Here is a 24,328-nt window from a genome sequence, read left to right on the forward strand (position 1 = left end):
CCAGGTGGAGGGGGACAACTGTGTGTTGCTCAGATCTGATGGGGTCCATCTGTCGAAATTACAAGATGGCATCGAGCATGGCCTGTACCTTCTGGGTGGGGGGGGGGGGGGGGGTCGGAGCCCAGTGAAGATTTAACTGGTCTCCTCCATGGCAGAAAGAAGATGGAGAAAGCGGGGGCCAACCCGGGGTAGACCTGCACACAGGACAATGTGGCAGCACCTCTCGGGTTGGCAAGAAGCCAATGGTGCCTTGTTTACAGTTATTTGTTTTTATTATAGTTTTATTTTAGATAAAGCTGTGGCTGATTCCCACCCACACAAAGTTAAAGAATTGTTGTTGATTCAGTTATTTAATTAAGTATGGGATATAGGGGAGGGACAGATACAGATATGAGGTAAGTGGGGTCTCAGTCATCTAAAAATATCCTAAAATAGGTTATATAATATTTATAACAGAAACAAATCTATAAACATCCTGTATCAGGTCTAATGAATGCATATTCATTGAATGACACTGCTTTGACATTGCCCCTGGACCTTGGCCATAAACTATAATTATTTATCCACCCGGTTATTCGTACGTAGTGGCTGGTTCCTTGTCAGAGCATTAGCAAGCCCAGCATGACGTTCATCTCCTGAGGCTTAGCCGCTTGTATTCTAGCACCTAATAAACATATGGAATGTTGATCGCCTACCATATATCACCAGCAGCCAGCTCCACTTACATTACACCTCATCAGTTTTCCTGGGTGAACACATTTTGAGCAGTGTTAAATGAGGTAACCGCTAAGGTTGGGTCATACTGTATACTGTGTCCTCCATCTCATGTAATGCTCTTTATTTAAGCCATCATTCCAACAGGAAGGACGACACATGTACATATAAAGATTTAAACTACGCAAATATTTATGTGGTGGCCCAGTACAAAGGTGGCCCTTCTGTACACTATTGGTCCTATCACGTGGACTCAGTCCCAGTCCCCTGGCCCCCACACTCCTCAGAACTCTCATTGCCTAGAGTTAATGTATTGCACTAATGTGTTAATAAGTGTTTGTACCTTTAAATCCTGTTAAGCCCAATGTAACCAGGGAAGGTGTAAGTGACCATGTGACTTGTTGGTGACCTATGGGACCCTCCAAATTGCTCCCATATATAGCTGGGAGGAGTCAGTTCAGTTCAGAGTTGGCTGAGTTACAGTCAAGTGAAGACCTAACCACACAGCCACTATCCGTAGAACCCCCTACAGGTGAAAGTCAAAGCCTGGTAAGTATAAATACAGGGGAGAAGTCTAGTCAGCATAGTCAAGTCTAAAGTCAGTGTGGGTTGCATAATCGAGTCTAAGTCCACTACAAATCCCAGTGAGACAACAAGCCTCCTGAAATTCACTGGTAATCTCCTTGGGCCTAAACTGAACTGTAAAGACTAACATCTGTCTGCCTCAGATAAGTGTCGTTGTTCCGTAACATTGCATCGGAGTGATTATTTGCCCCATGCCTGGCCCAGGAACCAGCGGCCATACCTCGGGTGGTCTAGAGGATAATCATGCCCTGGAGTCACGGACACTAAAGGTTTATGCCATCTGCCCTTCCAACACCCTCTACCAAATTTATAGGTCCTCATGTCAGAGAAGAGAGACACTCTACATGCAGGTCTTATGCTAAAGATCCACAGTATAGGGGATAACTTAGTGATTATTGGATCATCGACCACAAGAACGGAGGTCAATTGTCCTTCGAGTGAAAGGGGTGCAGTGCACATGCTCGCTCACAGCTCCATTCATTGTTCGTGACATATGATCATAGCCAAGTTCAGCACTTGCCAGTTTTTGAGAGTCTCATAGGGAATGAACTGAACAGTGGTGAAGCATGCAAGGTGCTGCTTTATTCCCCCAGGTTATATGAGCTCTCCATTCTGGCAATCAGACACCTACTGATCAGCCAGTTATCCCCTGGATAGAGATAGGCAATACCTTTTAATCCTAAAATGCCCCAAAATTATTAATACAAGCTAGGGGCTGGAGTAGAATTTTTTTTTTACTATAATTCTCACGATTGTTTATTTTACACAAATGATAGTAAATGTGTCCGGCAGTGGGAATCTGCAGTCCTCATTCTAAGCCCAACTATCTTTTCTGAAAACTGGAATGAGTGTCACAAAAGGGGGGCTCATATGTTTGCACTAAATGGGCTTTTCACAAAAAAAAATTAACACCAAGAAAAAAAAATTTGACATAAATACCCCTTTGATTTTTGACCTGGTCTCCATTGATGAGTTGCACTTCTGTTATTTGGCATGAGTGATTTTCCCCAAAAACTTCAACAAGGCAGTGGAATATGTAACACTTGTTCAGATCATCTCATAAGCTGAGACAATTGGCATTAAATAATCTAAATCTGTACTTTTAACCATCTGATCATATATATGGCCAGTCATAATAGGCATCTTCTACCTAGTCAATGAAGGAATCCACTAGGAAAAAGGGCTTGGCATCAACTATCCTAGTTGATTTATAAGGGTCTATTCAAATTTAATCCCATAGAATTCTATGGAATTCTGCACTCCCATTCACATGTCTGAAATTCCGTTTGTGGAATTCCACAAGCGGAAATTCAGAAGTGTGAATGGGAGTGCGGAATCCAATAGAAGTCTATGGGCTTTAATTTGAGGTGGAATTCCGCAAGCGGAAATTCTGCCATGTGAATAGACCCTCACCGTCTTTAGGAGTGGTCTATTTTCTGTACTGTGGCATATTTCTATGTTTATCAGGAGAAATATCGAGGAAGGTTGATTATTTTTGTGCACAGCAATGGAAACCTGAGTCAGTTATTATACGGAGCCATGTTAGTTATTATACGGAGCCAGTTATTATACGGAGCAGATGTTAGCATTGGCAGGCTTTTCTTCACAGACCTATGTACCTGAAAAGTCATATAATCTTACTTTCCTGTTCCATCGCTTTAAGTATTAACTTAGAACAGATAAACCCCACCATAAAGTCATTCTCGACAGTCAACATATATCAGCAAGGGGAACACGTATATGCAATTTATAGCCACTCACCAGCATCTTTAATCCACTCGTCATAAAGCAGCACTGCTCTTGATGTTAAGTCCTTGAAGGCCATGTTCACTTGTGTTCTGTAAAATGAACAAATGATACACTAGATTAGCAAATACAGATAAAAGATGGTGAATAGACAGTTTATTTCACCCAGCCATGGTATGTCCACGTCCACCAGAGCTTTGCACACTCTGCTATGCTGGCAAGAAAATTCTATGCTTCTCTCCCAGCTTGTTTTAAAAAGTAACTGTCACCACATAATCTTTTCTAAACTAACTCAGGCTATGTTCCTTAACTACTCCTAACACCCCTCCCACCCTTAAAACAAATTTCAGAGCTTTAAAATGCAATCTCCCAGCAGGCATGACATTACTGAAACCTGCTGGGGGACCACTTCTGCCCTCACATGGTTGCAGTGCTGTAATGAATAGAAAACCTCAAGCTCTGTGCAGCAGCTTTCAGTCTGTGTATCTTTCAGTGAGGCTCTGTGCAGCTGTCAATCAAGCTCAGTGCAGAGAAGCACTTCTTGAGTTTGGTCTCCTGCCAGGCCAGGAGGTGACCGAACTCACTATATTAATTGTGGCAGGGAACAGAACAGAGCAACCTAGTGGCCGTTTTTTCTATTACATTTTAGACATATTTATGTTGATCATTTTAAAAGCAAGTGAATGGGAAAGTGTCTCCTTATTACACAAGGAACACTATATTAAAAGTTTCACTTGGTGACAGGTACTCTTTAACCCCTCAACGACCAGAGGCGTAAATGTACGTCCTGGTTTGGAGGTACTTTGCGCACCAGGACGTACATTCACGACCTGTGTATGACCGCGAGCATCGGAGCGGTGCTCACGTCATACACGGCAGGTTCCGGCTGCTATCAGCAGCCGGGGACCCGCCAGTAACGGCAGACATCCGAGATCGCGCTGTTGTCTGCCATTAACCCCTCAGATCCCGTGATCAGTACAGATCACGGCATCTGCGGCAATGTGCATGTTAAAATAGATGATCGGATCGCCCTCAGCGCTGCCGTGGCGATCCGATCATCTGTAATGGTGGACGGAGGTCCCCTCACCTGCCTCCGTCTCCCGGTGTCTCCTGCTCTGGTCCGAGATTGAGCAGACCAGAGCAGAAGATGACCGATAATACTGATTAGTGCTATGCTCTATGCATAGCACTGAACAGCATTAGCAATCAAATGATTGCTATAGATAGTCCCCTATGGGGACATAAAAAGTGTAAAAAAAAAAAAGTAAAAAAATAAAATAAAAATAAAGTGAAAAATCCCCTCCCCGAATAAAAATGAAAATTGTCAGTTTTTCCCATTTTACCCCCAAAAAGCGTGAAATTTTCTTTTTATAAACATATCAAAATATGATGTTAATGATCCCGTACGGCGTAAACGTAAAAAATTTATAAAAATAAAGAAATGCTGCTTTTTGTCACATTTTATTCCAAAAATATGTAATAAAAAAATGAACAAAAAGATTTATACCTGCAAATGTGGTATCAATAAAAAAGTACAGATGGCATTTCAAAAAATGAGCCCTCATACCGCCCTATATATGGAAAAATGAAAAAGTTATAGGTGGTCAAAATAGGGTCATTTTAAATTACTGATTTTGTACAAAAAGTTTTAGATTTTTTTTTAAGCAGTACAAAAATATAAAAGTATCTAGCCATGGGTATCATTTTAATCATATTGACCCACAGAATAAAGAACACATGTCATTTTTACCGTAAAGTGTACAATGTGAAAACAAAACTTTCCAAAATGTGCAAAATTGTGGTTTTCATTAAAATTTCCTCCCTAAAAAAATAATTTTTGGGGTTCGCCGTACATTTTATGGTAAAATAAGAGGTATAATTACAAAGTACAATTGGTCATGCAAAAAACAAGCCCTTATAGGGGTCTGTAGATGAAAATAGAAAGAGTTATGGATATTAGAAGGCGAAAAAAAACTAAAAAGCAAAAAGTAAAATTGGCCTGGTTCTTGAGGTTAAAATGGGTTTGGTCCTTAAGGGGTTAATAATTGGTTGTGGTCTGAACACAGACCCCTCCTGATATAAACTTTCGACATGTCAAAAGTTTTTTGTAATGACAACTACAGTTTACAAGTATACCAAACTAAAAGTAATTTAGAGTCATGGTAACATTTGTACAGTCCCATATTGTTCTTCGCTGCAGTGGCCTGCGTGAGTAAAAGACGACTGACCTGTCTACATCAAAAATGTGACCACCACGTATATAACCTGCAGCAAATTTGACATGTTTTTAGCATACTTTATATTAGAATCTTCCCACAAGTACATAGTTTACATTCCACTGCATTCCTCCGCCTCACCACCCTCCGGTATACTGCAGTTATACATGCTTACTAAACACAAACTTACAAGTGAGATGAAACTAACACAGTTGTGTTACATTGTTTCACACTAACACATCAACATTCCAAGCATTCAAATAAAGAGCATTAGGAGCTTTCTAGGAAAACACATTGATGGCCTATTATTTAGCATATGCCATCATTGCATTGTGATAGCCTGGGGGAGTGTAGCTGTTTGGTGACTAAAGGGTGCTTGCTAACCCTTGCTATTTGTGACGCCAGGGTTAGGGCTCCTCAGTAATGCTTGTCCTACCGCCACCCTTCCCAAGAGCGATAGGGAGGTAGATAATAATGGAATGTCCTCAAGAGTTTGCTTAAACAGTTGTAACTTTTACTGAAGATTTTATGCAAGCTTCATAACCGAAACAGTTGCTATACATGTAAGCTTTCTTTTGGAGATTGACAAAGGTTGGGACTTTAGCAGTTTAGAGTCTTTAGGATAATATGCGTAGTTCCACTGGATTTAGGGGATTAGTTGCGGTCCAGTAGTCACGCTAGCTTTAGCGGGGAGTAGTTTAGAACTCACGGTTTTAGCTCCGCTGAGGCCGGTAGGTTTTCAGGCCTAGCGTGTCTTTGCAAGTTGCACAGATCCGTCCTTCTAGTCCGGCATCCACGAGAGAGGCAACCCAAGAGAGCGATAATTGGCTACAGCTCCCTTATTTGGGCAGGGGCTGGACTAGTGCTAATTGGTCTATACTTGTGTCAATCACCATTACAAAGGATTATGGGTAACACGTGACCCAAAAACATCCAACATACCATAGAGGATATTAACATGGTCACATGACCGAAGGTCCTGCGACACTAAACAAGGTAAGTACTATACATTATATTAAATATACATTATTACCTTATATATACACAGGTATCAACAGTATAGAATTAGAGTTGAGAAGAAGCGACTAGGGAATGTCCCACCTGAGGGACCCTACCTGAGCGTAGTTACTCTGACTTTGGGGACCACCACACTAGGTACGGTATGCAATACGGTACCGGGACACCACAGCATGATCCTTAGGGGGTCGGACCTTCAGAACCCCCAGGGTACAGAAATGGGCCACACATCAAGTATTTTGAACAATTCTTCAACAGGAGATCTTTATGCATCACTGAAGTTTGTCTCTGAATACAAACACGAATTACGTACGACAATGTTTTTACATATACCCTAAAAAAGGTCAGTGAATGAGGTCGCAAAACAAGGTGACTCATGTGTAGAGTAGTGTTTCCCAACCAGGGTGCCTCCAGCTGTTGCAAAACTACAACTCCCAGCATGCCCGGACAGCCAACGGCTGTCCGGGCATACTGGGGGTTGTAGTTTTGGAACAGCAGGAGGCACCTTGATTGAGAAACATGGGTGTAGAGGAATAAACTGAAGCTACCGCCCAAATGCAAAATCTGTAACAGGCCCCTAACCTGCCCAGTGCCATTTATTGTACCGTGAGGGTCTTCTTTGATACTCCAGGCCTCTTTATACACAGGGGCCTGTATGTCACTCCCTGAGGCTAAAGTAGTTTGCTAAACCCCTATTAAAATGGCAATTTTCTTCCCGCAGACCCCCACATCTTATCCCTATCATAACCTGTGATTAGATCTTAACTGGTTTTGGTTTTTTCTATCAGTTTTCTGTATTGTAAGTAATACAGTCTGAAGAAATGTGATCAGATAGGAGGTGTGTGGCAGGAGAATAACGCAGATTAACAATGCTGCACATGTGGGGAGAACTGGTTGGTCCAGTCGAGCAGGATCGGGTTGTATGGACATCTTCAGTCTCCTATCCTACATAAACAACGAAAGGCACTTGTGGTTTGCAAATGCTTTTCAGTGAAAGTAACACTGGTAGTAACTATGTACATGTGTGAATAAGATATAAGCTAATGTAACGGATGAGTAAGCATTATTATAAAGGCTAAAGGAACTCCAAGGTGACTTCTCTTTATGTACAGCTACCATTACACTATTTCTACAATAATATTATGTTACATGTGTGTGGCTGACCTGGGTATGTGCGAGTAGTTGAGCTGTGTGTGTGGCTGAGCTGTGTGTGTGGCTGAGCTCTGTATGTGTGAGTGGCAGAGCTGTGTAAAGGGGAGTAGTGGAGCTGTGCGAGTAGCAGGGGTGTGTAAGTGTAAGTAGCTGGGACATGTACGTGTAAGTAGCAGTGATGTTTGTGTACCAGAGCTGTGCCTGTGTGTAGTTGAGCTGTGCCTGTGTGTAGTTGAGCTGTGTAAGTGGCAGAGTTGTGTAAGGCTAAGTTTCCACTTAGCCAAAGTCAAAAGTGGATCCATAAGTAAGGAGAAGTATAAGTCCTTCCTTTATATGTCCTATTCCTTTTGCATTACATTTCTGCCTTCAGCTCAAAACTGTAGTGGCAGTATTCCAAAAACTGCCTGAAAAAAAAAAACTAGTGGAAACTTAGCCTAAGGATGAGTAGCAAAACTGTGTATGCATGAGTAGCGGAGCTGTGTCAGCGTGCATAATGGAGCTGTGTATGTGCAAGTAGTAGAGCTCTGTTTGGCAGAGCTGTGTGTGTGTGCAGTTAAGCTGTGTATGTGTGACCAGCAAAGCTGTGTATTTGTAGAGGAGAGGGGTGCATGTATGAGTAGTAGAGCAGTAGATGTCGGTGTGGCTCTCATCTCTGTGTAGCTACTGTCAATATAAACAAAGGAGGTGGCTGTAGGAAGGAAGTTTGAGTGTGCTTCTGAGGCTCTGCTGTTGTCAATCAGGAAATTAAAGTACAGGAAGTTCCCAAGCAGTGAGGGCAAACGTCATCTCTGCCTGAGAATGCCGACAGAGTTCAGAAGGACAGCAAATGCTTGTTTCGGAGAGGGAGGATTCTTAGGCTATGTTCAAACGGTTGGAAAATGTGTGGTAGTCCACGCGGAAAACAAGTGCGGACATTCCGCTCATTTTACTTACCGGCAGGCATTAGGATCGCTCAGAAAAGTGCCGTTTCATAGACAGCAATGCATTTCCTTGCGGTATCTCCAGAAAGAATAGACAAGACCCCGGAATCTGATATTTCTGGGTCAGAAATTCTGCCATGTTAACAGTGCAGCAGAATCCCATTGAAATCAATGAGGAATTCCATACATATATTCTGCCATGTGAACAGTTACAGAAGGAAAGGAAAAAGAAAAAGGGTAAGGACGAGGCATGATCAGACACCAAAATGAAGAAATATTAATGAATGAGGGCTATGAGATATATTGTACAGCAATGCCTGCTCCAAAATGAAGTGGCCCTGTTATTGTTCGCAACGGAAAGAGCAGACTAACTGACCCAACATTTCTACAAATATTCAAAATGTACTATTTCCAGCTATATGGACCATTTCCAACTATTCGGATACCATGCTGTTGGGGGGGGTGGGGGGGACCTGTTAACCTTCAGGAAAAAGGATGGAAAAATCTTGGTGTAGATCTCAGTGCAAGTCCTTTCTGTGTCAATTCTGTGTAAAATCAGCATGTCTCCATTCTGCAAAACTCCACACCCTGTGGATGAGATTTCTTCAGATTTAATCCATATAGTCGGTACTATAATACACCATGCGTAAATATGGAAAATCTGCAGAACTCCCAATGTTGACGTACCCTTAGATCAGGTTTTCCCAACCAGGGTGCTTCCAGCTGTTGCAAAACTACAACTTCCAGCATGCCCGGACAGCCAACGGCTGTCCGGGCATGCTGGGAGTTGTAGTTTTGCAACAGCTGGAGGCACTCTGGTTTGGAAACACTGTCTTCGATACAGTAAATGGGCATTTCTGATAATCAAATTTTTTTGCATTTTGGGTGTTTTAAGACTCCAAGGATGCAGCATAAGGGTATGTTCACTCGGCGGAACGTTCGTGTGGACTTCCGTCTAAATATTCCGCACGGACATTCCCCTGCAGCAGAGTCCCATTGATTTCAATAGGATTCTGCTGCACTGTTCATCCGGTGAAACATCTGCCGCCAGAATCTCGTTTTCCGGTGTCCGTGGAAAGAATAGACATTCCTTCTGCGGATTTGACTCGGAAATTCTTTGCCGCATTTGCTTTTGGTCCTGGCACCCGCATCATTATTCAAATGTGGACACATGTTTTCCATGCAGACATTCCGCACATTTTACAATGTGTGAACATGGCCTTACCAAGAATTACATCTCCTGGTCAGCTAAATGCATGTGTAATCTACATCACATGCTATACATTGCTGTCATTAATACGTAACCAAGATGGAATTCCAGTGTGTACTCCTACAGAATGGAGACGGACCTCTAGATAACAACAACGTGACGCCATGTATATAAATCACATCAGAATTTTGTAATATCACAATATCTTTGGAAAAATTCAGATGACTGTTTCTCCCTCCATACAGAACATGCACTGACTCATACACCTGGAATCATGACATTGTGGCCCGACATCACTCCTTAGTAACCATCACATTATCCACTTTATGTTGTATGTGGTAACAAGGCCAACACCCCAAGTGCAAGCGTCCTGTATACACACCAAAGGAGATATGTTCTTTTTAAAGTTAACCTGAGGACATAGCAATGGAGCAATCCAGGCCATAAATACACGGAATAAGCTGCATCTTACTAATGTGCAAAGAATAAAACCATGGACGTGGCAGTAAGTCTATGTTCACACGTTGGTATGTCCATAACGAAACATGCCAGCTTTAGGACCGCACGGAAATGCGCCGTCTCATAGACGGCAATGCATTTCCTTGCGGAATCCGCAGAAAGAATAGGCCAGTCTATTCTTTCTGGAAACGTCGAAATAAGAATTTCCCCACCTGAAACATCTGGTGCGGAAATTCTTCTGTGTGAACAGTGCAACAGAACCTCATTGAAATCAATGGGGATCTGCTGCTGCAGAATGTCCATGCCTAATTCCGCATGAACATAGCCTTAAAAGGGAGCAGACTCTATAGACAGTAAATGGAGTGGCAGTCGAGCACGCATATGTCCTTGTGATCCGTGGAGATCCAAACAATTAGACTCCGGCGATCATATATTTTAGGGCTGCACCTAACAATTATTTTTAATCCATTAGGCCAACAATTTTTTCTATTAAATTAAATAAAAATAATAAAAATGGTGGCATGATCAGGAGATGCCTGTTCAGAAGACGGAGGATTCTTAGGCCATGTTCACGCGGTTGGAAAATGTGGGAATGTGCCCCATGGAAAAAAAAAAAGTGCAGATATTCCGCACATTTGACTAACCTGCCAGGACCTTTCTTATAGACGGAAATGCATTACCTTGACTTATCTGCAGAAAAAATAGAGGAGTCTATTTTTTCTGCGGACATCTGAATTCTGAAATTCTGTTGTGTGAACAGTGCAATAAAACCTCACTGAAATCAATGGGAGTCTGCTGCTGCAGAATATTCATGTGGAATTCCGCACATACATTCTGCCATGTGAACATACCGTTACAGCTACTGGAGAAAAAAAAAAAAAAAAAGGCTAGGAATGATCAGACACCATTTCCAGCAAGCATGCCAGTTTTGCTTTTTGTCTCAGTTTCGACAGGTGCACATTAGAGAAATATTAATGAATGAGGGCTATAGGATATATTCTACAGTAATGACTGCTCCAAAATGGACTGGTCCTGTTATCGTTCCCTCTTCTCACAATGTTTTCCTACGTAACGGAAAGAGCAGGCTAAATGACCAAACATTTCTACAAATATTGATAATATACTATTTCCACCCATATGGACCATTTACAACTATACAGATACCGTGTTGGAGGGAAAATAAGCTTTGTTTAGGGCTTAGCCTGTTAACCTTTGAGAAAAATTGATGGAAAAATCTGGGTGTAGATTTCATTGTAAGTCCTCAGAAAAATCTGTGTAAAATCAGCATGTGTTGTGATCTTTACATTTAAAAAAATAAAATAAAATTTGGTACTAATTTGGCTTAAATCAGACTTTGACAGCTTTTTATTCAATTTTTTTCTGGAAAATGACAAAAAACAAAACACAGTTTTGGCATTAGTTTTTTTTTTCCAGTTTATGCCATTTACCAGCTAGGATCAATAAATCTATAATATAGCTATATATTTGTTTTTGTATGCAGGACATACATGTTAAATTGATCCACGAGGTCTGCCCTCTTTTAATAGAGCCTGTCCATGGCAGCTATATAGGCCTATCAAAGGCCTCGGGCTACCGTGACAACCAATATGCTTCCTGTGATCACAATGCAGATCTGGATCACTGCACCACCTATGACACTTGTTACGGCTATTTTGATGCCACAGTCAACTTAAACAGCTGCATCTAAATAGTTAATAGCCGACAGTGGAGGTCCACTCCTGCCCGCTGCCTGCGCCTAATGCGAGGGACCTCTGCTGCCTGCGCCTAATGCGAGGGACTATCTACTATGTTCCTGCCTAGCTAATATGAGGACAAACTGTGTGTGTGTCTGTGTCTGTGTGCCTGTGTGCGTGTGTCATACTTCACTAACTACCTGGCTACCTAACTTTATACCTGGATGCCTAACTACCTGCCTGGCCTTCATTATATGGCTGCCTAAGTACCTAGTCACCTTCCTACATATCTGACTTCCTGATCTACCTACCCATTTACCTGGATACCTACCTACCTGCCCTTTTACTGTGCAGGGCACCAAGGAGGGCATTATTACAGTTTGTGGGCCTATAAATGGGAAGATTGTGTAGGGGAGGGAAAAATGCTAAGTCTAATATGTTTGTCCTGCAGATGAGATCAACATGGCGGTCTGATCCGGGCGGAGAAGAAAAGGAAAGAGGACGCTGCCAATCAGACAAGACATATTTGCGAGTCCCTTTATGTAACTGTAATCACTTATATGGTATGCATATTGGGGGAGATGTATCAAAACCTGTCCAGAGGAAAAGTTGCTCATAGCAACCAATCAGCTCGCTTCTTTCATTTCTAACAAGGCCTCTGCAAAATGAAAGAAGCAATCCCCCATCCTGTGTACAGCTGATCAACATGGCAGGACCTGGCACTTAGTGAGGAGCACGTGTTGCAGCTGGCACATGCTCCATTCAGTCCTTTGGGAGCGCCATAAAGACCCGAATACAACTCTCGGGCATCATCGACACTCCCATAGAAATGAATGGTGCCGGTGCCATCTACTTGTAGACGAAACATGCTCCTCACTGAGAGCGCTGGGGACCTGTCCCGGTGATCGCGGGGGGCCCCAGCGGTCAGATAGAGGATAAGTTAATTTAGCTCGAGTACTCTATTTATAGTGTATAGTTTATCTCAAGTTTATACCATGATCCACAATCCTGTTGTCACCTGAGAGGTTACAGATAGTAAATGACATCACAGAATGGAGCTACAGTGGAAAAAACTGTTCAAAAGCTGGAAATTGTCTCAGGAGGACGGCATTTCCTAGATACAACTCATTCTACCTAAGCAGACTTGTCGTTCACGATATATACACATGAAAGTATTCAGCACCAGGATTACTGTATACTAGTCAGAAAGTGTTATGCCCAAACCAGGAGTGGATCCAAAACATGCAGGAGGTACAAATCTTTCCCATATAGATTTCCTGGCTTTGGCTTACAAATAATGATGCAAAATACTGAGCCACATACTGGCGGGTACAGTTTTTTTTTTTTGTTTTGTTTTTTATATATCAACTGGCTCCAGAAAGTTAAACAGATTTGTAAATTAATTCTATTAAAAAAAATCTTAATCCTTCCATTATTGATCAGCTGCTGAAGTTGAGTTGTTCTTTTCTGTCTGACCACAGTGCTCTCTGCTGACATCTGTCTGTCTCAGCAACTGTCCAAAGTAGGAGCAAATCCCCATAGAAAACCTCTCCTGCTCTGGACAGTTCCTGAGACAGACAGAGGTGTCAGCAGAGAGCACTGTTGTCAGACAGAAGAACAACTCAACTTCAGCAGCTGATTACTACTGGAAGGATTAAGATTTTTTTTATAGAAGTAATTTACAAATCTGTTTAACTTTCTGGAGCCAGTTGATATAAAAAATAAAAATAAAATGGAATACCCTTTTATGCACTTGTATCTGCCTTTGGCATCAGCAGAATACTAGACTGACAGGTACTGGTATTTTTTGTCCAGGTAAGCAAATATAAAGAAAAAAGAAAAAGCGTATTCAAATAGGAGAAGACTTCATTTAAAATTCAAACTTGTTGGTAGGAAAAAGTCCATCCCGTCCTCGCAGAGCCATTAATATTTTAATAAAGCAGATCGGTTCTTGTCTCTAGGCTATAAATTTATACTGAGCAGTGAACCAGATGCCACAATGGCGCCGAGCCCATACGTATATCTCACAATAATAATATATTATCTTCTCTACACTCTGGATGAAGCCTGGATAAGGGAAATACCCTCAGTCATATGGGAGGGGAGAATTAATGGAATGCTCATCCCTGGCCAGAAACTGGATACACCTGTAGAACCAGCAAGTTATTTGGATTTTGTTGCTTTTTTTTTATTTTTATTTTGAATGGTGAACTCATTAAGAGACATGAAAGTTTACAAAAAAAAAAAAAAAAAGTGGCCTTTCTTCCTTTCCTAGGGCAGTGTTTCTCAACCAGGGTGTCTCCAGATGTTGCAATATTACAACTCTCAGCATGCCTGGACAGCCTTTGGCTATCCAGGCATGCTGGGAGTTGTAGTTTCGCAACACCTAGAGGCACACTGGTTGGGAAACACTGTTTAAGGGTACGTACACATGGGCGGATTTATTTGCGGGTTTCCCGCTGTGTATTTGAAAGGGGACAGGATCTTCTCGACTGTCCGCAACAGATTTTCCACTGCGTAATTTCTGCTGCGGAAAATCCGCTGCAGACCCTACTGACTTCAATGGGGCTTGAGGCCAATTTTCCACAGCGGAAATTACGCAGCGGAAAATCTGCTGTGGACAACCGCAAAGAGCCCGCCCCCTTTCAAATACACAGCGGGAAACCCGCAAATAAATCCGCCCGTGTGAACGTACCCTTAGGGTACGTTCCCACACGGCGTATTTTGCTGCGTATTTTCCTACCCATTGACTTCAACAGAGAAAATAAAATACGCAGCAGCAAATACGCAGCAAATACGCCGTGTGGGAATGTACCCTTAGGGTAAAATCACACATGCAGTATTTTGCAGCTGTGTATTTTCCTACCCTTTGAAGTCAATGGGTAGCAAAATACGCAGCAGCAAATACGGCACGTGTGACTCTACCCCAAAAGTCCCGGGCAATCTCTGCAGCCTGACAGTAAGTAACCAAATTACTGGATGTCCCATTGACTTGCATGAGACTTCAGACAAAAAAAATAAAAAAACACCCACACCCCCAAGTGTAAACAGAGTCCCTGAAATTGTACATGGTAGTGTGATGCAATATGGAATAAGCGAGGAAAAATCTCCATGTGGAATCTACCTTAATTTTTCCATATGGTGACCAAGAACAATCATGTAATGGGATATTGTATGAATTTGCAAGACATTCCAAATTTTTTTTTGTTTTATTATCTCAGAAGTAAAATAGAAGAAACTCCCCAAAATATGTACAATCATGGCCAACAAACTGCTACAAGTTCACATGCATTATTTCACTATGAAGCCCCAGTATCAAACATCAAATTCTTAACAAGAGCCCACTTCTGGAAAAATCCATAACAGCGGAGAGCTGACAGCCCTACAGACCAAAGAGCTGCAATTTTCCCTCCCTCTATTGTCTCAATAAGGCTGGGGCTACAAGTGCAATTTTTTGTAGCACTACTGATGGATTTTAACCCCTTAAAGAGTAGCTCCCACCATCCTATTTTTCTTCTTCTGTCCCTGCCTATTGCCAATCTATCCCTAACCACCTCCCTGCTTTTAATTTTTATTTTTACTATATTAAAAATGCTTTTTGTCTGTTGGCTGTCAGGGGATGATGGGAGTTGTAGTAATGAAACAGCTGGAGGCACCCTGTGTAGATAAACTATTTGTTACATGCGGCGCTAGCCCGTCCCCTCCATCTCCCTCCCCCCCCCCGCGCCATACCCCGTTCCCTCCATCACAACCCCCGCCCCCCACCCCCCATTACACTAACTGCAGAGTCCGGCAGCGGGCGTGCAGGGACAGCGGCGGCGATGTGCGGGAGGAGTGGCCTCCCAGCCAGTGGCCGGGGAGCCAATGCGCTCGCTCCCTGCCTGTCTGATTGACAGGCAGGGAGCAAGCACAGGCTGAATGAAAAAGGACCGATGCCCAGCCGCATCGGTCCTTTTTCAGGCGTGACGTCACGCCAGGCTGCAGCCGGCCACTAGGAGGGAGACCCCTAGTGGCCGATTTTCAAATGTAAATTAAACAATTTTAATAAAAAAAATAATAAAAGTATATTAGAGATATGTTGTAGTACATAAGTACTACAACATATCAAAAAATAAAGTTGGTGACAGTGCCCATTTAAGTACCAGGCCCATTTTGGCCTTAAGGACCAGATCAATTTTATTTTTGCATTTTCGTTTTTTCCTCCTCGCCTTCTAAAAATCATTACTCTCTTATATTTCCATCCACAGACCCATATGATGGCTTGTTTTTTGCGTCACCAATTGTACTTTGTAATTACATCACTTATTTTACTATAAAATGTACGGCGCAACCAAACAAATATAATTTATGTGGGAAAATTGAAAAGAAAACCGCAATTTAGCAAATTTTGGAAGGTTTTGTTTTCACGCTGTAGACTTTCCGGTAAAAATGACATGTTTTCTTTATTCTGTGGGACAATACGATTAAAATGATACCCATGTTATATGATTTTCTATAATTGTACCGCTTAAAAAAAAAAAAATCCCAAACCATTTTAACAAAATGATTATGTTTGAAATTGCCCTACTTTGACCACTTATAACTTTCTCATTTTTCCGCTCATTTTTTGCACCATGATCTGTAGTTTTTATTATTACATTATTTGCTTAGGTTTTACTTTGTATAAAAAATGTTATTACATTTTTTTGGAATAAAATGTGACAAAAAAAAGCAGCTATTTTGTACTTTAAAAAAAAAAAAAAATAAACGTTTACGCCGTTCACCGTACGGGATAATTAACGATAAATTTTAATATTTCAGACTTTTACGCATGCGGCGATACCAAATATGTGTATTATTCTTTTTACGCTTTTTTGGAGGGTAAAATGGGAAAAACTGACGTTTTTCTTTTTTTATTCGGGGAGGGGATTTTTTATTTATTTTTTATTTTTTACATTTTTTTTTACACTTTATGTCCCCATTGGGGACTATCTATAGCAATCATTTGATTGCTAATACTGTTCAGTGCTATGCACAGGACATAGCACTGATCAGTGTTATCGGTCATCTTCTGCTCTGATCTGCTCGATCTCAGACCAGAGCAGAAGACCCCGGGAGATGGCCGGAGCCAGGTGAGGGGACCTCCGGCCGCCATGCTGGATGATCAAATCCCCGCGGCAGTGCCGCGGGTGATCCGATCATCCATTCAAAGTACCGCACTGCCGCAGATGCCGTGATCTGTATTGATCACAGCATCTGAGGGGTTAATGGCGGACATCCACGCGATCGCTGATAGCAGCAGGGACTTGCCGCGCATGACACAAGCACCGCACCGATGCTCGCAACATGGCGGCGAGTAAATGTATGTCATGGTGCGTTAAGTACCACGTTTACATTACGTATATTTACGTCCATTGTTGTTAAGGGGTTAAAGGGGTACTCCGGTGGAAAACTTTTTTTTCTTTTTTTTTTTTATCAACTGATGCCAGAAAGTTAAACAGATTTGTAAATGACTTCTATTAAAAAATATTAATCCTTCCAGTACTTATTAGTGGCTGTATAATACAGAGGAAATTATTTTCTCTTCTGTCACAACCGCAGTGCTCTCTGCTGATTTTCTCCTGTGAGGAACTGTCCAGAGTAGGAGAAAATCCCCATAGCAAACATATGCTGCTCTGGACAGTTCCTAAAATGGACAGATGTGTCAGCAGAGAGCACTCGGGGTCGAGACAGAAAAATCTCAAAAGAAAATAATTTCCTCTGTAGCATTCAGCAGGCGATAAGTACTGGAAGGATTTAGATTTTTAAATAGCAGTAATTTACAAATCTGTTTAACTTTCTGGCACCAGTTGATTAAAAAAAGATAAAGTTTGCCACCGGAGTACCTTTTTAACTGCTGAGTGACAGCTGCAGTCCAGCATCTCAATCTAATGCTTTGGGCTACAGCTTAATAGTTAAAATTGCAAATTGCTGCAGTCATATGAGAAGGAACTGTGTATAGCTGCTGTCACACGGTGTTTATTTAGGTAAATATTTTCTCTTTGTTTTTTTAAATTGTCACTGCAGTAGATTAAAGGGGTAGTCCAGTGGTGAAAACGTTGTCCCCTATCCTAAGGATAGTGGATAAGTTTGAGATCGCGGGGGGTCCGACCACTGGGGCCCCCTGCGATCTCTCTGTACGGGGGCCAGGCTCTCCGGCCAGATAGCGGGTGTCGACCTCCGCACGAAGCGGCGGCCGACACGCCCCCTCAATACATCTCTATGGCAGAGCCGGAGATTGCCGAAGGCATCGCTTCGGCTCTGCCATAGAGTTGTATTGAGGGGGCGTGTCGGCCGCAGCTTCGTGCGGAAGTCGACACGCCCCCTTCCCGCGGGCTGTCGGGGCTCCGTACAGGAGATTGCAGGGGGCCCCAGCGGTCGGACCCCACGCAATCTCAAACTTATCCCCTATCCTTAGGATAGGGGATAAGTTGTTCGCCACTGGGTCACCACTGGCTACTCCTTTAAGAAGGAATGAAAACTATAAGGCTGTGTTCACACATCGGAATGTCCTCACGGAAAATCTGTGTGCGGACATTCCGCAGACTGCGGGCGCCAGCATAATATGCCCGCACTAGGACCGCACGGGAATGCGCCGCCTCATAGACGACTTTGTATTCTGTGTGGAGCCTGCGGAAAGAATGGACGTAGTCATTCAATTTTGTAAAAGTGGGTGTGTCCAAGTATATTGTCTGCTTTACATGATATTTTCAAAGGGATGAGAGTCCAGTTTACATCAAAAATTTCACTCCAGCTTTTTGATAGTTTTGATTGTTTTTTTTAATTTTTTTTAGAAAAAGGTGTTTTTTAATTATTAAAAAAAGAAATTATTGAAAAATTTTATAAAAAATATAGATCAACATTTTTTTTTCTTGGTCACTGCACCTGCACTCACATTAAGGGTACATTCACATGGGCGGATTACCTGCTGAATTTACGCAGTGTATTTGCTGAGGAAAATCCGCAGCGGATTTTGCTACCATTGACTTCAAATGAAAATATGCCTCTATTGCGGATTTTCTGCTGACCCATTGAAGTCAATGGTAGCAAAATCCACAGCGGATTTTCTGCAGTAAATACGCTACGGAAATTCCACAGGTAACCCACCCGTGTGAACGTACCCTTAAGCTCAGAAATGTTTTATTTATACAGTTATAGCTTGTCTGGGCACTAGTAACCATGGAATATTGTATGAGATGTTTCCACCAGAATTTTCTGGGATTTAAAATTTGAGGCAAAAATTGGCCATTTTGGCGCAAAAAAAAAAATCCAATATGGCTGCAACCAAAAAAAAATTTGGGGCGCAACAAAAATTTTGGGAATTTTGGGCTTCCAGATTCCGCAAAAAAAACATAGAACATGTGTTTGCATTTTGCAGAATCCCATGGCAGAAACCCATAAGACGCAATGGTATTTAAATTTCGGCAGAACAAATTCCGCAAAACTGCCTTTGCGTGGAATAGCAGAATTTCAGCCGTGTGAACTAGAGATGAGCGAACTTACAGTAAATTCGATTCGTCACAATCTTCTCGGCTCGGCAGTTGAAGACTTTTCCTGCATAAATTAGTTCAGCTTTCAGGTGCTCCCGTGGGCTGGAAAAGGAGGATACAGTCCTAGGAGACTCTTTCCTAGGAATGTATCCACCTTTTCCAGCCCACCGGAGCACCGGAAAGCTGAACTAATTTATGCAGGAAAAGTCAGCAACCGCTGAGCTGAGAAGTTCGTGACGAATCGAATTTACTGTAAGTTCGCTAATCTCTAGTGTGAACATAGCCTAACCCAGACAATATTTTTACACATTTATTTATTTATTTTTTATATCTCCAAATGCTGAGAAAAAGACAAGAAAATGACTCTGTACATACTTAACAGCGTGATAGTATATGAAGCACATTCTAAACTATATTTACATAAAAGGTATAAACATAAAATACATATTATGACTTTAATGAAGCACACATGTTAAATTTTAGCCAATGAAGGAAAAACAGTCCACAGATGCAATGATACCTGGAGAAACAACTATAGAAACCTTATAAAGTTTCCATGTTATAACCTACTTAGGTGGATAGCTGAAAGCAGACTAATACACTTAAAGCTGCAGTCGCTCACTTAGAGGGTAAAACATATCGTTTATTATAAAGAGGCGTAAAGGCAGCAGATACAAGCAGGATTGCAGGCAGATAGATTTTCTTACCTCCCAGGACTAGCAGCACCTGTCCCACAGTAAGGACAAGGAGGAGAGAGAACAGACCTGAAGTGCTGCACACAGGATGGAGCAATGAGTCACAGGAGACAGCCCCCTCGCTCACATTACATAGGACTACAGGGAGTGGCTGTTACACCAAGACACTGGGATGCCAGGGAAGCTGACAGGCAGCTTCAAGGCGGTTACTTAGATTCATTCTTTTCTGCAGGAATGCGAGCAAATCAAATGGCACAAAGGGTTAAGAACTTACGCTCATATTTGTATAAAGAGGCGTAGTGGAAAAAAACGTGACTATAAAGGTCCTGTCTTGTTAGCTGCAAGTTTTTGTTGTGTAAGATAATGCTCCACTCACTTAGGCCATACAGGTATCCAGTTATGGGAGCCATAATACAGCACCTATGAGGCCTCGCTGTACCTCTGGTTTAATACACAACAGTGCCCTCCAAACTGTGGACCTTCAGATGTTGCAAAACTACAACTCCCAGCATGCCCGGACAGCCGTTGGCTGTCCGGGCATGCCGGGAGTTGTAGTTTTGCAATATCTGGAGGTCCACCGTTTGGAGGCCACTGATCTAGAAGTTTTATTTGTCCCCTTCGTTTGACAATTAAAAAATAAGTTCCATCAGGTGGTCTATTATGAAGCTTTTCTACCTATAGAGGTTCTCTATGGAAGTACTGTGCAGCAGAAAGTAGAGATGAGCGAACTTACAGTAAATTCGATTCGTCACAAACTTCTCGGCTCGGCAGTTGATGACTTATCCTGCTTTCAGGTGCTCCGGTGGGCTGGAAAAGGTGGATACAGTCCTAGGAGACTCTTTCCTAGGAATGTATCCACCTTTTCTAGCCCACCAGAGCACCTGAAGGCTGAACTAATTTACGCAGGATAAGTCATCAACTGCCGAGCCGAGAAGTTTGTGACGAATCAAATTTACTGTAAGTTCGCTCATCTCTAGCAGAAAGGTAGACGACTGCAACCATCTCGGTGTAAGGGTACGTTCACACAAGTGGATCCCCGGCGTGTATTACACTGAAGAACCGTATTACACTGAAATGCTGCCTTTACAGGTGCCTGCTCGGAGCCGCAATACACCGCTACAAGCAGACACAGTACAATGTGCGAGTTGCCATGCGCATGCGCAGTATACTCGCACATCGCGGCAGCTCTCGGCCTAGCTCATAGAGCTGGGGGAGCAGCCGCGATGTGTGCGAGTACACCGCGCATGCGCAGCGACATCGCACATCGCTTCAGTGTGGCTGCTTGTAGTAGTGTATTCCCGTTCCGAGCAGGCACCTGTAAAGGCAGCATACAGCAGTCCTTCAGCGGCGGATCCGCAGCGTTAGGGTACGTTCACACACGCGGATTTACAGCGTATTTTACGCTACAAATCTGTTGGTGAAGGCCCGCTCTATGCTGGCTTCATATGTGCCTGCTCGTAGCAGCAATACACCGCTACCAGCAGACACACTGCGATGTGCGAGTCGCAGTATACTTGCATATCGCGGGAGCTCACTGCCTAGCTCAGAGCAGGGAGAGCGGCCGCCATGTGCGAGTAAGCCGCACACATCGCTGCACTGTGTCTGCTCTTAGCGGCGTATTGCCGCTACCAGCAGGCACATATAAAGCCAGCATAGAGTGGGGCCTTCACCAGCGTGAACGTACCCTAATACGTGCTGGGGATCGTACCCTTAGGCCGAGTTCACATCAGCGTGGTGCTGTGTTCAGACTCCATTAAAACTACGGGACTTCAAAGTCTACCCATTCAGGGTCCGTTCTACACAAAAATAGGGTATATTCACACTGAATAATTTGCACTGAAATGCGTGTCGGAATTCCGTGGTATGAACTCCTAACATTATTCACACTGGGAAGACCCATTCACACTGCGGACAGTTCCGCCTATGAAATTGATACGCGCAAAGAATGAATATGTTAATTCTTTGTGCGAAAGTCTGCGGGCCCTGCATAGCTGTCAATGGCCACGGCAAAGTGCCGTGCGGTCCTACCGCCTAAGTATTTCCGCGGCGGCTTCCAGATGGAATCTCCACTCGCAGAATTCTGCGAGTCGAGATTCCGTTCACATTACCCTTAGGGTGGTGTCAATACATAGCGTATTTCATGCTGGGAAAAATCCACCAGGTCAGCAAGAGATACGCTGCGCATTTTGCTATGAGCACAAACACGGGGCTTCCCTGTCGCAGCCCTGTGTGCGCAGTAAGGTTTGGAGGCAGGCTCAGAGTGACTGTGACTGTTAAATTTTACTGCACACACAGGGCTGCGGCAGAGAAGCCCTGTGTGTCTGTTCATAGCAAAATGTGCCCAGACGTTTTTTTGAAGCAGGAAACAAGATGCGTATGCAGTATGTGTGACCCTACCCTAAGACTGAGATTTCACTTGGCATTTCTGTGAAAAAAAGAGGCCCCCCAAAATGCCATACTTAATGTATTGCTCTTTTTTTGAGGGGGGTCAGATGATGGCTGGGAGTCAACAGGGAAATGTGAAATGCCAGAACCACATGGTGTTTTTTTTCCTCCCCTTTGTGGTTGTGTTTATAGGCTTGGGGGTTAGTTTTCCAAAAATCACAGCATGTTAAGGGCAGTGGCGGATCCAGGGGGGGGGGGGGCAAGGGGGCAATAGTCACCCCCCCCCCCCCATCCCCGCCACTTTCCTATCTGCTGCAGCAGCAGTACAACAGGTCAGGCCCCCGGGCACTGCCAAGAGTGCATGCCTGGTGGTGGTGGTGAGGGGGGTTTGGGGGATGCTGCGATCGCTGCTGGAAGCAGACATGCCCCGCGCAGGCACACACGTCTGCTCCAAGCACCCCAACATTTCTACAGCCCCGTGCACTGAAGCAGAGCAGCCTCAGCCAACCTGATCTCCTGGAGGTGAGGAGACAGAGGGGTGTGGGGGGCGGGGGGTATTGTATTATATATGTGTGTGCATGATGTGTGTGTGTGTGTGTGTGTGTGTGTATGATAGATGTGTGTATGTAGTGTATGTATGATGTGTGTTTGTTTGAGATAGATGTGTGTATGTATTGTCTTTATGACAGATGTGTGTGTATGACAGATGTGTGTGTATGATAGATTTGTGTGTATGTATTATGTGTGTATGTATGATAGATGTGCGCATGATAGATGTGTGCATTTATGATAGAGGTGTGCATGTATGATAGAGGTGTGTGCATGTATTGTGTGTGTGTATGTATGTATGATGTGTGTATGTATGAAAGATGTGCGTATGATAGATGTGTTGTATGTATGTGCCAGCTGCAGCCCTGTGTGTTCAGCGAGGTATGGAGGTGGCGCTGCGCGTCACAGTCACGCTGGCACCCGGCTCTACCTCCAATCTTTAACTTAAATTACCGGGCTGCCACTGGCTAGCCCTGTGTGTATGATCATTGGAGAATATGCAGACAGTTTTGTGCAGCATGAAATATGCTGCGTAAGCAGTAGTTGGGAACACATCCTAAATGTTTAAATATATCCACACTCACCCCAACACCTGATTTTCTGTCCGCCAAAACACAAAATACTATGAGGCTATGTTCACACGATGGAATTACTGTGCAGAATTCCTCATTGATATCAATGGGAATCTGCTGAACTGTTCCCATCGCAGAAATTCAAATTCCGTTGTCCGCAGAAAGAATAGACATGCCCATTCTTTCTGTGGACTCAGCACCGAGATGGCGCATTTCCAAGCGGGCCCTCCGCTTCCAGGGGACTGTCTCTACAGAGATTTTCTGTGCGGACATTCCCCCGTGTGAACATAGCCTGATAGTGTCCCTCCCAAGACTAAACTCTGGATCCGCCCCTGGTTGAGGCTATGGTGTTTTTTCAGGGATTTGGGGGGATGCTGAGGAACATACCGGCCAAATGGGATGTGCAGCCGCCGGGCAGCTGAGGACCGAGGGTAGGGGGTGCTGTGCATCATGGTGTTACCCCATCGGACTAGTGTCACCTGGTGCGGCCCGCACCCCGGTCGCTACGCCAATGTAGAATCCTAAATGCTTTGGTAGGCACAATAAAAACAGATTGCTAGAGGATAGTGTCACCATGACGATTTAAAATATGGAGGGTATTTTTGATAAGTTGGGCTGGACTGCCGTACATTGAAAACTGTAATAGACTGTTCTTCATTACAGCAAAATAACGGTATGCTACGGGTCTGCAAAAAATTTACATGTGCCACAGTAGTGCACCCATATTCCTGTATTGTATTATTCTAATTGTAACACATCCACACCTTCTATCTGGTGTAGGATTCTATTGTGGCACTTGTAGTCCGCTGCAGTCATCCTCCATTGTATGCATTTTGGTGCTGGGGTTGCCCTTAGCAACGGACTACATGGGCAGGATCTGCTCCCCCAGTATAAATGCACAACTGC

At 43.3% G+C, this 24,328-nt stretch overlaps 1 protein-coding gene across 7 annotated transcripts in view; it reads right to left on the reverse strand.

The window, feature by feature from the left end:
- The window catches only part of ELOVL7 (ELOVL fatty acid elongase 7), a 95,574-nt gene that overhangs the window by 21,428 nt on the left and 49,818 nt on the right, over positions 1 to 24,328 (reverse strand). For 6 of the 7 annotated variants that reach the window (XM_056541089.1, XM_056541073.1, XM_056541107.1 and 3 more), the window contains one exon: positions 3,061 to 3,137. In XM_056541089.1, coding sequence (XP_056397064.1) covers positions 3,061 to 3,124 — 64 coding nt within the window. In that variant the 5' untranslated portion in view covers positions 3,125 to 3,137. Of the gene's footprint in view, positions 1 to 3,060; positions 3,138 to 19,928; positions 20,005 to 24,328 lie in introns of those variants that run through there. The other variant, XM_056541067.1, reaches the window with a different exon arrangement.

The sequence above is a fragment of the Hyla sarda genome, chromosome 1, assembly GCF_029499605.1.
Source record: "Hyla sarda isolate aHylSar1 chromosome 1, aHylSar1.hap1, whole genome shotgun sequence".
In the NCBI taxonomy this organism is placed as follows: Eukaryota; Metazoa; Chordata; class Amphibia; order Anura; family Hylidae; genus Hyla; species Hyla sarda.